Source organism: Mustela nivalis (genome assembly GCF_964662115.1).
Source record: "Mustela nivalis genome assembly, chromosome: 9".
Classification (NCBI taxonomy): Eukaryota; Metazoa; Chordata; class Mammalia; order Carnivora; family Mustelidae; genus Mustela; species Mustela nivalis.
The window spans coordinates 71,296,938-71,309,043 of NC_139028.1; the positions used below are offsets into that span (position 1 = coordinate 71,296,938).

General features: G+C 34.9%; 1 protein-coding gene across 4 annotated transcripts in view; it reads left to right on the forward strand.

The window, feature by feature from the left end:
- The window catches only part of WEE1 (WEE1 G2 checkpoint kinase), an 18,183-nt gene extending 7,171 nt beyond the window's left edge, over positions 1 to 11,012 (forward strand). The window contains exons 6-13 of one of the 4 annotated variants that reach the window (XR_014298753.1): positions 1,851 to 1,997; positions 4,180 to 4,275; positions 4,363 to 4,448; positions 5,306 to 5,476; positions 5,572 to 5,717; positions 6,878 to 6,966; positions 9,869 to 9,957; positions 10,787 to 10,855. Coding sequence is in view for 3 of the 4 variants with exons in the window: in XM_082683095.1 (XP_082539221.1) it covers positions 1,851 to 1,997; positions 4,180 to 4,275; positions 4,363 to 4,448; positions 5,306 to 5,476; positions 5,572 to 5,717; positions 6,878 to 6,966; positions 10,787 to 10,905 (854 nt within the window). In the remaining variant the exon portion in view is untranslated. The other 3 variants (XM_082683095.1, XM_082683097.1, XM_082683096.1) reach the window with 3 other exon arrangements.
- The last annotated feature ends 1,094 nt before the right edge of the window (positions 11,013 to 12,106 follow it).

Genomic DNA, 12,106 nt, shown 5'->3' on the forward strand with positions numbered 1-12,106 from the left:
TTACCCCGTAAACAAGTGTGGGAAAATGTTGATGGGTAGGGGAAGAGAATGTGAAATATCAGATGAGTGTCTTGCTCTTCTTACTTCTCTTTGCCTTTCAGCAGTGAAATAGAAGGAACTGACCTAGCTATAGCTGGTAGATACACTAAAATGCTTATTAAACTTAGACTAGGACTTCAAGCCCTTTTATAGACCTCCCTTCTAGAGCCCTTTTTCCTGCAGCTCAATATTTGTTATGAGTATAGAGAACATACTTAAGTCTAAAATACTGAGGTGTCTGATTTATTTTTATTTTTAAAATACATTGGACATTTTGCTACCTAGTCTTACTCAAATTGTATTCCTGGCTAATCTTTCCTGGTATACTAATATACCTTCCTGATTTTATTACCCTGGTTCTGATTTCATTATTCCTAACTAAGCTTTAGACAGAAGTGGTTTGTTTTGGTTTTTGATTTTTGTTTTGTTTTACGTAACTCCTCTTTTCCTAAGATAAATTATAAACTTAAAAATGTTTTTAATAAAACTTAAGAGTATAAACTTAAAAGCTTTTTTAAAGTATAAACTAATGAACTGGTTGGTTTGACCTATCCTACAAAAGCAGGTTTTATTCTCATTCATAATAATAGTAGTATAAGTTAAAACTATTAAAATACTGTTTTTTACCTATAAAATTTATAGACTGTTGTCAAGGGTGTGGGGAAAACCGTTTTTCTCATACGTTAATGATGGGAGTGTAAATTGGTACGGGCTTCTCTATGGGAACTGTGTGTGTGTGTGTGTAAGTATAAGTAAAATTGCCCCATATTTGTCTTCCAAAGCCTCAAATTCACATAAGGCACATGTTAGCAAAGTTTAAGTACTGGCCATTTTGAAATCAGAAACCGAATACGTTGTTACTTTTTTTATGTGAATTTTCACAGGCCCTGTAGTTTTGGCAAGGCTGGTGTGAATACCAACCCTTTTTTGTAGCAGGATAAACAGAGAAACGTCCCTCTCAGCTATAAAAACATATTCTATATATAAGATAGTATTTCACACACATACTTGAGCCACATATTACCATTGTTTTGTGACTAAGCATATCCTTTAATTTTTAAAAAAGATTTTATTTATTTATTAGAGTATGTGCATGAGCATGAGGGTTGGGTACGGAGAGGAACAGAGAGGGATAAGCAGCTAGCTCGAGGGAGAGCTTGATCCCACGACCCTAAGATCATGACCTGAGCCAAAACCAAGAGTCAGATGTTCAACCAAGTGCCACCCAGGCACCCCATATATACCCTTTAAACCAGCAATTTTTTTCTATAAGATAATGTTGTTAAATGTGTGTGTGAAATGACCAATGTACAAAGTTATTCCTTAGACTATAGTATATAGTAGTAAAAGCTTGGAAATTACTTTAAAATATTCATCAATTAGGAGACCAGCTGATACATTGCCATTCATTTACACTATGAAATCCTGTAGAGACACAAGAGAGAATAGGGTATCCTTTGTATGTTAGTAAAGAATGATCTTCAAGATAATGAAAATATGTTGTCATTTGTGTGAAAAGGAGTTGAGAAAAATATATAAGAAACCAATAACATTGGTTTATTCTGGGAAAAAGAACCAGGTAGGACGCTGGGGTATATGGATGAAAAAAACTTTACATTTTATTTTGTACCCATGTGAATATATTACTTATTGAAAGAATAAATAAAATTTAGATTTCATAAGCAGGAAAAAGAATAGGTTATATAAAATGCTACTTTTTTTCTTGAGTTTGTGGCCACTCAATAAAGATGGAGGGAAGAGAAGTAAGATCTCATGAAGAGGAAATTGCTAATTTTTCCTGTGTTTGTTAGGTGGAAGTTTAGCTGATGCCATAAGTGAAAACTATAGAAGCATGAGTTACTTTACAGAAGCAGAGTTGAAGGATCTCCTTTTGCAAGTTGGCCGGGGCTTGAGGTATATTCATTCAATGTCTTTGGTTCATATGGATATAAAGCCTAGTAAGTATTACAAATTCTCTGACCTGTGTTCTTTAGTGTTATAGAGAATAAATTATTTCATTAAAACAATATGAAAACATATACATCTTACTACGTTTTTTTGTTGTTGTTTTAAAAGACCTTTGAGCCACATACTGTTTTATGATTTCCTTTCACTTCTTCTCCTGTTATTCCAAAGTATTTGAGGCAATTCATTTTTAATAAAAGTTGGAAAAATTTGCTATATCTTATGGAAACCCTGTAGTCATGAAGTGGGACTCTGATGGGAAGACTAAGAAGACTTCCTAGTGTTTAAAGTCCTATTGTTTAAAGTCCCTCTCTTCTAGATTATAGAACTATTGTTTAAAGTCCCTCTCTTCAAGGTTATAGAACTATAGTTAAAAAATAGTGCTGGTGCTGCTAACAGGTTTGTTAGAATAAAATGAGATATTTGAACATATTTTTGGAAACTTAAGTGCTATGTAAACATGGTGATATTTCTAGCCAGTATACCATGAAAGTGTTACTGCATTATTCAGAAAACAAATGGCATATGCAGTATGGTTATCTTGCATTTAAAAAGGGTGCAAGTGAATGCAGCTATAACAGCGTGCACATCCCTCTCATTTTATTAAAATAACCTCATAATGTGTACTTTTAAAAGTTGTAAGTCAACTCTACCTTTTTGTTTCAGTAAATTTTCATCTTTTCTAATAGCTAGATCATATTAAAATTTTTTCCAGGTGACCCAAGTCTTTTTTGTTTACTTGTCCAAACTAGTATCCGTTTTCAGGACCATGCATTCCATCTGCTTCTATTTCCCGCCCCCCTCCCCCGCCCTTCAGGTTTTGCCCTTCCTCTGCCTTAAAAAAATAATACTGATATGGACTTTGTCATATAAGATATCCTTTTTTCTGGATTTGATTGGTTGCTCCCTTGCATCATTTATCTTACTCCTTTTTCCCCTATGTTTCCTATAAATTGGAAGTTAAAACTAACAGATTGATGAATTCAAGTATGAATTTTAGGCTAGGTATTTTTTTTTTAACATTTTATTTATTTATTTGACAGAGATCACAAGTAGACAGAGGCAGGCAGAGAGAGAGAGAAAGAGGGAAGCAGGCTCCCTGCTGAGCAGAGAGCCCAATGCAGGACTCGTCCCAGGACCCTGAGATCATGACTTAAGCAGAAGGCAGCAGCTTAACCCACTGAGCCACCCAGGTGCCCCTAGGCTAGGTATTTCTAAGTTGAACTTAATGAAGGTTTTTTTGTTTTGTTTTTGTCTACGGAAATGTGTGATTCATGAGAATTTAAATCATTTTACACAATTACATGAAGAATTTATCTGTATGTTAATAACTCACTAAAATTTTTATTTTTCCAATGGGGAAAAAATAATATTTGAATTGATGGCAGTAAATAGAAATTAGTAAGGTTTGCCTATACTCACTCATACCTTGTTTTAAGTGTCAGACAAACATAGTAGATCCTTATAAGTACAAAAGTTGAAAATATTAAGATGTGGAGTTTTAAAATTTCAAATTTATAAATACCATTGAAAAATAAGTAATTCCATAAATAAAGTGAAATTGAAAGATGACTTAAGTGAGTGTAACATTTATAAACTCAGTAGTTTATTTACATTTTACATTTACTTTACATTTACATTACTTATTTATTTACATTGGTAAAACTATTAAAATGAAATCTGTGACTGAAACTTAATGTTAATCATGAACTTACCTGAATTTGAAGAAGAAAAGTATATGTATAGTAGAGGAACCACAGAGCCACATTGGGATGTAGATACAGCCAAACTCAAGTTATATTACTTGTATTTTTCATACCAGCCCCTAGCATTAGGTTAAAATTTATGATTTGGAAGCACCACCGATTACTACGTTATTGCCTTTTTTGTATTGTTTCTATGTAGTTAAAACTAAAGATCAATGTATAGATTAGAGTCTAAGGAAGTGGTTTCCAGGTGTTCAAAGATCAGTACTAGGCCAGAAAATATGTTCCTTAGAAAATCAACCCATTTCCTCTCCCCTGAGATTCTTATTCTCATTGGGCTTTAGGGTAGAACATATGAAAATCTATATGTTTGAAAGCTTTTGGGATGATTCTGATGTATGGCCTTGTTTAAGAGTTTTGGTTACACTATTAATTGTTAGTGCAGCTGACATAAATAACTGTTTGACAGGTAATATTTTCATATCTCGAACCTCAATCCCCAATGCTTCCTCTGAAGAAGGAGATGAAGATGACTGGGCTTCCAACAAAGTTATGTTTAAAATAGGTAAGAAAGAAAGATAACCAGATTATTGCCTTAAAATAAAGAAAGAGCCTATTTAACTCTTGACTCTATTTTTTTCAATACTTATAGGTGATCTTGGACACGTAACAAGGATCTCTAGTCCACAAGTTGAAGAGGGTGATAGCCGGTTTCTTGCAAATGAAGTTTTGCAAGAGGTAGTTTTTTTCTTTAATAATGCTATTTGTTTTATAATAATGCAGACATATTAAAATTTTAAGCTTTAATAACTAGTAAAATCTTAAAGAAAGCCTAAACCATCAGCCAGGGATATTTAATCTAGCAAAATTCAGTAAAGGCAAAGATTTATAGTGTTCAACAATGATGGAGTTATAAAAGAAGTTCACATACACTACTGGTGCAACTGTAAAATGGCATAGCCTTTTAGGAGATCAAAGTATTTGTATCTATCAACATTTTAAAATGCTGTACCCTTTTACCCAGAATTTCCTTTCTAGGAGTCTTATCCACAGAAATGTTCATATACAAATAAATTGAGAACAATGTAAATGTTTAGCAATAGAGAAATGGTTAAATAAATTATAGCATATAGTTAATAGTACTGTTTGAAAAAGTGTGACCTAAAAAAAAGTATGACAAAATATTTCTTGATAAGAGTTTAGAATGAAAGTAGAACAAGCAGAACAAATAAATTGCATGATCCCTTTGTTTTTCATAATTATATATGTATTTGTAACTTGTCAATGTATGTATGTCTCCTGTATTCATATATGAGTGCCCCAGGATAGGAGTTTATTCTGAGAGATGAATTGGACTATTGAAAGAGAGAAGGCATTTACTTTTACTCGTCTCCCTGATTGTGTATGTATTTGTGATATTAAAAATCTCCTCAAATTTAACTTCTTCTCTGAATAGGTTTTAAAGGTTAAATGTGGCACTGGATATTTTAATTTAGTCTTATTTCTCACCTAAGTCATCCCTGAAGTGTAATTCTACTTTATTTTGGCCATTTTTATATTCCCTTAAAATTTTTTTTTTTTTAATAATTTTACAGAATTATACTCATCTACCAAAAGCGGATATTTTTGCCCTTGCCCTCACAGTGGTATGTGCTGCTGGAGCTGAACCTCTTCCCAGAAATGGAGACCAATGGCATGAAATCAGACAGGGTAGATTACCTCGGATTCCTCAAGTGCTTTCCCAAGAGTTTACAGAGTTGCTAAAAGTGAGCATTTTTGGTATATAATGCACTTTTTATTGACATGGTTTTATATTTGTTAAATTGCATGTCTTTGCCTTATTTTTACTTCTCTTTCTAAGGTTATGATTCATCCAGATCCTGAGAAAAGACCTTCAGCAATGGCACTGGTAAAGCACTCAGTATTGCTGTCTGCTTCTAGAAAAAGTGCAGAACAATTACGAATAGAATTGAATGCTGAAAAATTCAAAAATTCACTTTTACAGAAGTAAGTGAGAGTTTTATGGAATGTTTGTTTTAACTTTCTCATTTTCATTTTCAAATTTTAATGAGCAATGATTTAGGTTTTCTGTCAGTGAAGGCTGTAGTGGTTTGGTATGTTATACAGTTAAATTTTGGGGATTTCTGCCTTAAATTATTTGTGACATATGACTTGGTATTGTTCCTAAACTTGGAAATTATGGACTTAAAAAATTTTTAAGACTAGCATGTATTTGCAAGTGGTATTAATCCCCAATCCTTAACTTACAGCAAAAACTAAGTGAGCCTGTACAATAGACAGGCTTTTTTTTCCCCCTTAAAGTCTCACCGTAGATTAAGTTTCCTTCATTCGTTCTATTCATTTTTTATGGAGGGATTAAATGAGTATCAGTTAAGTTAGTAGATGAGTCTCATATATTTTTTTTTTTTAAAGATTTTATTTATTTGACAGAGATCACAAGTAGGCAAAGAGGCAGGCAGAGAGCGAGAGAGAGAGAGAGAGAGAGGAGGAAGCAGGCTCCCTGCTGAGCAGAGAGCCTGATGCGGGACTTGATCCCAGAACCCTGAGATCATGACCTGAGCTGAAGGCAGAGGCGTAACCCACTGAGCCACCCAGGCGCCCCATGAGTCTCATATTTTGAATGACTTTTGACATTTCAGAAAATTGATGGGAATGATAATTCTAATTCATTTGCTTTATTGCTGATTTTAACCTAATAAAAACTGACTTGAAATATGAAAGGTTTATTTGCCACTAATTTGATAGCCATCACAGTTTATACAAATGGGAAGTAGAAGTTTCCTTTCATCTCTATTATGTAATATTTTCACAATATGAATTAGAGTTCTGGTTGAAATTATTTTGTATTACAACTCTGTCATTACTAACATCTTTATTACTTAGGTCCAAGTATATATGATATTTTAATTCTGAGAACACAAAATAAAATCATTTCATAAATTTAAGTTGTTTGAGCACAAGCTAAAGTTTCATACTGTAATTTTTTTCCTCAGTTGTATCTTAATAAACTAATTATTATTATTCTAATCATAGCATGCTAATAAGATCTCCCAGCTGATAATATAGTTTGTGTTTGGCCTCTTAGGATCCTTCCTAGGATTAATACAATAGGTGAAAAGTCTTGTTTCCTATTTTTATGTTCTTAGAGAACTCAAGAAAGCTCAGATGGCCAAAGCTGCAGCTGAGGAAAGAGCACTCTTCACTGATCGGATGACCACTAGGTCCACCACCCAGAGTAATAGAACATCTCGACTTATTGGAAAGAAAATGAACCGCTCTGTCAGCCTTACCATATATTGAACTACTCAATTCCCACCTCCCCCAAAAAACTGTGACAAGAGGAAGCTAGGTTGAAATCACTGCTAGAATCCAGTTTGCAATTACTTTCTCAATCGGTGTCAGTAGTTTTACTGAAATACCTTTTAGAACTTTTATTTGTGAATTACAGTTGAAAGCTGTATCTTGACCAGTGGTATATCAGGCTTTCGTCTAGTCTTACTAGTCTGTCTTCTGTAGGATATCAGTGACTGTTGGATGTTACACCAGCCTTTCCAGGGTTAACCACTGTGGTGGTGTGCTGCTTATAGTTTGCTGTTGCATTGTAATAAAAGGTGTCTTTCCCTGTAGTGACCTGTAAAAGGGATGCAGGGGCTTTATTACAAACATATTCTCCCTTTGAGAAGGGGAATGCTAAGAGACTCAGTACTACTCAGCCTTCAATGTACCTGTGTGTCAATCTTCTATTTCTTTTTTTTTTTAATTGTGAATTATACTTGTATATCCAACTGGGAGCACTTTGTAGGCATTGCATCAACCATGGAATGATAATTCTGTGGAAGTATTGCCTTGTGAATTTGCTGCTATTTTAGTTTTGTCTTTGCTGTAAAATTGTAGCATTAAACAATCATTGTTAATAGGCTTTTTTGGAAAACAATTATGTGAAATACATAGCTGCTCTTGATGACAAGCAGCTATTTGCCTTTTTTTCTTTGAACTTTGAAGCTAGTGCATTGGAGTAATGCACCTTTTTTTCCCTTTTGGATTGCTGTATTAATGTAGTATAATTATTATTGGTTTTGTAATTTTTCCTGATAATGCCCTTCCCTGACTCTTTTTTAAAATGTTCCCTCCCTCTACCCAAGTTTTGTACTTGATTGTATTGTTAGTCTGTTTTTAAATGTTTTGCCCAGTTTCTCTTCAATATTTGTGTATATAAACTAATCTTGGTGATAGTGTATATAGCTATTTGAAATGCCAGAATGACTTCTGACTATTCCAAGCTTTACACAAAATATATTTTATCAATGATAAGCCATTTGACTAATAATACTGGCTAACCAGACATTGCAAAAAACAAAAACATAGAATTTGTCTATTATTTGTTTTCCTATTAATTTTGGTTTACAATTTGTTTGCACTTGTCTGTTTGACTTGTGTTTTATTAACATTGATTGGCATATTAAAAGTCACTCTGAGCTTACCTTAATTGTCTAATTCCTTGTGATGCCTGTTTTCTACCATTTTGTCTCTAGTATCACTACATTTTAACGTTTAGAGTATAATGTATATAAAGTACTAAAAGAGGGCACAGTTTTTGATAGAATATGGAACATTATTTAATGATGAGTTTTAGGCTATATTAGTTACATTTGGTAATTGGAAGAAAATTTGTCCATCAACCACAAACTTTTTGTCACTGTAAATATTTAATATTTGTGTATCACATTGCATATTATGCATTTGATCTGCTAGAAATGTAAGATAATGTAGTTTAAAATAGCTTTAGATATTAAGTGGATATAAAGACTCAGCTTTCTAATTTAAGCTGAGTCACACAAGAGCTTCAAAGTAAGGCTGTAACTCAACTAGGCTAGATTTTTTAAGAACTGAGAGTGCAAATTTAAGTGATAAACAGTGCTAATTCTATGTGACATCTTTTTCTGATACAGATTAGAACCAGAGTAAGCAGCAAAGGCCTTAGAGCTTAGAGTGGATTTCCTCCACCCCCCACAAAAAAATGAAACAAAACAAAAAAAACCAAAAAGGATTTCGCAAGATCCTTGTGCTTTTTGATCAAGGGTACATAATTTCTGTTGATTAAGGTCTCTTTCTTCCCACTATAACCATTTCTAATAAGCTTAATTACTTTAGCTTTGAAGCTTATGACATGTTAAAAAGCACATTTTAGAGGTGTGAGAGGAATTAGTGCAGACAGGTAAATGAGATAAAAACTCTGATAGGTGGGGTTGAGGAAAACATACTGCAGAGACTGGAGTAGGTAACATTTCAGTAGTCACTGAAGACAAAACTATAAAAAGTATAATCAGTGTACATTAGGGTCACTCAAAGTCACTAAGGTGCATTTTTTTAGTGCACTAGCTTCAAAGAAAAAAAAATCAGGTGTTTTCCAAGTTGATATTTGCAGTAAATTTTTCATATTGTTTAAGAATATTAGATTAAGGGGCGACTGGGTGGCTCAGTGGTTTGGGCTGCTGCCTTTGGCTCGGGTCATGATCTCAGGGTCCTGGGATCGAGCCCCGCATCGGGCTCTCGCTCCGCAGGAAGCCTGCTTCCCTCTCTCTCTCTCTCTGCCTGCCTCTCTGCCTACTTGTGATCTCCGTCTTTCAAATAAATAAAATCTTTAAAAAAAAAAAAAAGAATATTAGATTAAGTAGAAAAAAGTCTGGTTTTCTAGGAAAGAATTCTTAAGCCATCTAAAAGCTGATCGAGTTGGGCTCATATTCACCACAGGATACTTAGGTTGAATGCCTTTTGTGTACTAACTGGTAGACCAAAGACTTGTAAGAAATAGTCTTTGCCCCTCCGTACTCAGAATAAAATCGAGGAGACCCATGTAAACATAAAATGACAATAAAATGTGATAAGTGCTATGTTGGAGGAATTCTGCAGGTAGAGTTATAGCTCAAAGGACAATTACTTAGCTTGCAAAGATGCTGGTGGTGGTAGAGCAGAGAATAGATCCAGGGAATGACATTTAGACTGATTTCAAAGTCACTGTACTGACTTGGTAAGAGTAAAGGGCCTGAACTAGGACCCCTGTGGACAGCCACACGAGAATAGGGATTTCATTAGTTGGGAGCACTGTACACTAAACAGTTTTTGTTTTTATATAATAGAATGAGAACTTGTTAGCATAACATCGGGAGGAAACTACAAGTGCTAATATGGAAGCATTGAAGAATTTTCCAGAAAAGTTAACCAAAATGTAAGGGCCTGTTACTATTTGAGACAGATCTCTACTGTTTTGGAAAACTGACTTTAGTAAAGAAAAATTTTAAAATATTGACTATGTAGGTAGGTAGGAGGAATCATACATTGCAGTTGACTACAAATTAAATTGCCTTACCTTTAACTTGACATGAATCCAAGGCATCCCCTTTTAACTAGGGAGCTAATGTCTTGAAGAGCCAGTTCTGAAGCGTTGGTTTTCACTCTGTTCCAGAGGTGAAGAAATAATGGTACTTAAATATTGCTAACACCTGGATTTGGGTACCGCTTTCAGTTGTCTCCTAATCCTTAAAGCAGCAGCATCCTGACATTAGAGTAGTTTTCTTCCTCCCCAATTCATCTCCACAAAGCATCTCCTTAACTTAACTTTAGCCAACAGATCAAATAAGTGATTGCATCCCTAAGATATTTTTATGTGTGAAATTTTTAAAGACCAATTAAAGCAATCAACAAAGGATGGATCAAAAAAGAATTTTTGGACGTGTTTTGGATATTGTGAAAATTGTAAGTGAAGCCTGGAACTAGGAATTTGGAGGAAACTCTCACTCAGTATTTTGAGGCATTTGTATAACTGTAAAAAACATCACCATAACTGATTTGACCCTGCAGAGTGAGTGGATCTAGAAGTTTCTCCTGCAAACCCGGTTATGTTGTTAGAAACTTCTCAGAAGCTCAGCAAGGTAGATTTTTATAAAAATGGAGGAGTAAGACATCATTGAAACTGCCCCTTTCCCAGCAATTAGCTTTTTAAAACTTTGAGAAGCATTCATCTGAACATCATTGAACTTTTTTTTTCTTTGTGGCAGATGACCCTAATTTTCAATGCAGTTCAAAGGTCTCTGGAATAAGGAAAAATATCTATGTATGCTCTAGGAAGATTTACCAGGAAAAGATGACATGTTCTGTCCAAACTTCATTAAACTAAGAGTCTAAGAAACCTCGGCCAGTCCAGCCCATGAAGAAAAATACCTCAAGGAACATTTATATCATAGTTCATATTGTTTAGTTTTATATGTTAATAAATATTTTGAAGAGCACCTTATTTGAGTTTTGACATTCTTATGATATGAACTGGGTTTCCAGGCCTGGAATTCCAGCTTATGCCTACTAATCCGTAATGCCAACGGGAAGTATGGGTTTAATGTACAATGACTCTATTTCCGATGATTATCCAGAGAGAGGTCCCTTTTCGCTGATGAGACTATAGAGGCCAAGGTCAGTTAAATAGCTTAGGAGCTCAGTTTGCTAAGTGGGAAAGCGAGAATTCCAACTCCAATGTTATGGCAAAGAATCCTGCTTTTTCTGGACACGTGAAAGTTGAGGACAAATACTAATTAAGGGAAAAAGTGCAGGCAACAAAGGAGAGTTAAGAAGATGCTGTCTGAATATTAGGAAAACTGGGAAGACTAATGTCATGGTAACCAAGAGAGAATTTTGAAGAGAAATTAGGTACGACTGTATACGGAAAAGATTAAGAAGTGACTCAAAGCTCCATGAAGGCATCTAGGGTGGAGATCTTTGGTGAGCAGTTTTAGTGGGTGAAGAGGGGCATGGGGAACAGAAGCTAGATTGTAGTGAGTTGGGGTATAAATGGGAGATGAGCAAATAGAGATAGCATGTAGAAATCATTTTCAAGAAACATGGCTGAGAGGTGCCTAGGTGGCTCAGTCGGTTAAGTGTCTGCCTTTGACTCAGGTCATGATCCCAGGATCCTGGGATTGAGTCCAGTGTCAGGCTCCCTGCTTGGCTAGGAGTCTGCTTCTACCTCCTGCTCCCCCTGCTTGTGCATCCTCTCTCTCAGTCAAATAAATAATCTGTAAAAAAAAAAAAGAAAGAAAGAAAGAAAGAGAAAAGAAAAGAAACATGGCTGAAAGAGAAGGGCAAGAGAGAAGAGGACTATAGCTAGATGGGAATCTGGGTTTTTCTGTTTTCACTACCACTTATTGATCACCTAGCATGTGCTAAGTGTTTTACATATATAATATAATCTTCATAAGAGCTCCATAGCAAAAATCCCTGTTTTACATATAGTATTTGGAAGAGAGGCAAAAGGAGTTTCCCAGGGGCGCCTGGGTGGCTCAGTGGGTTAAAGCCTCTGCCTTCGACTCAGGTCATGATCCCAGAGT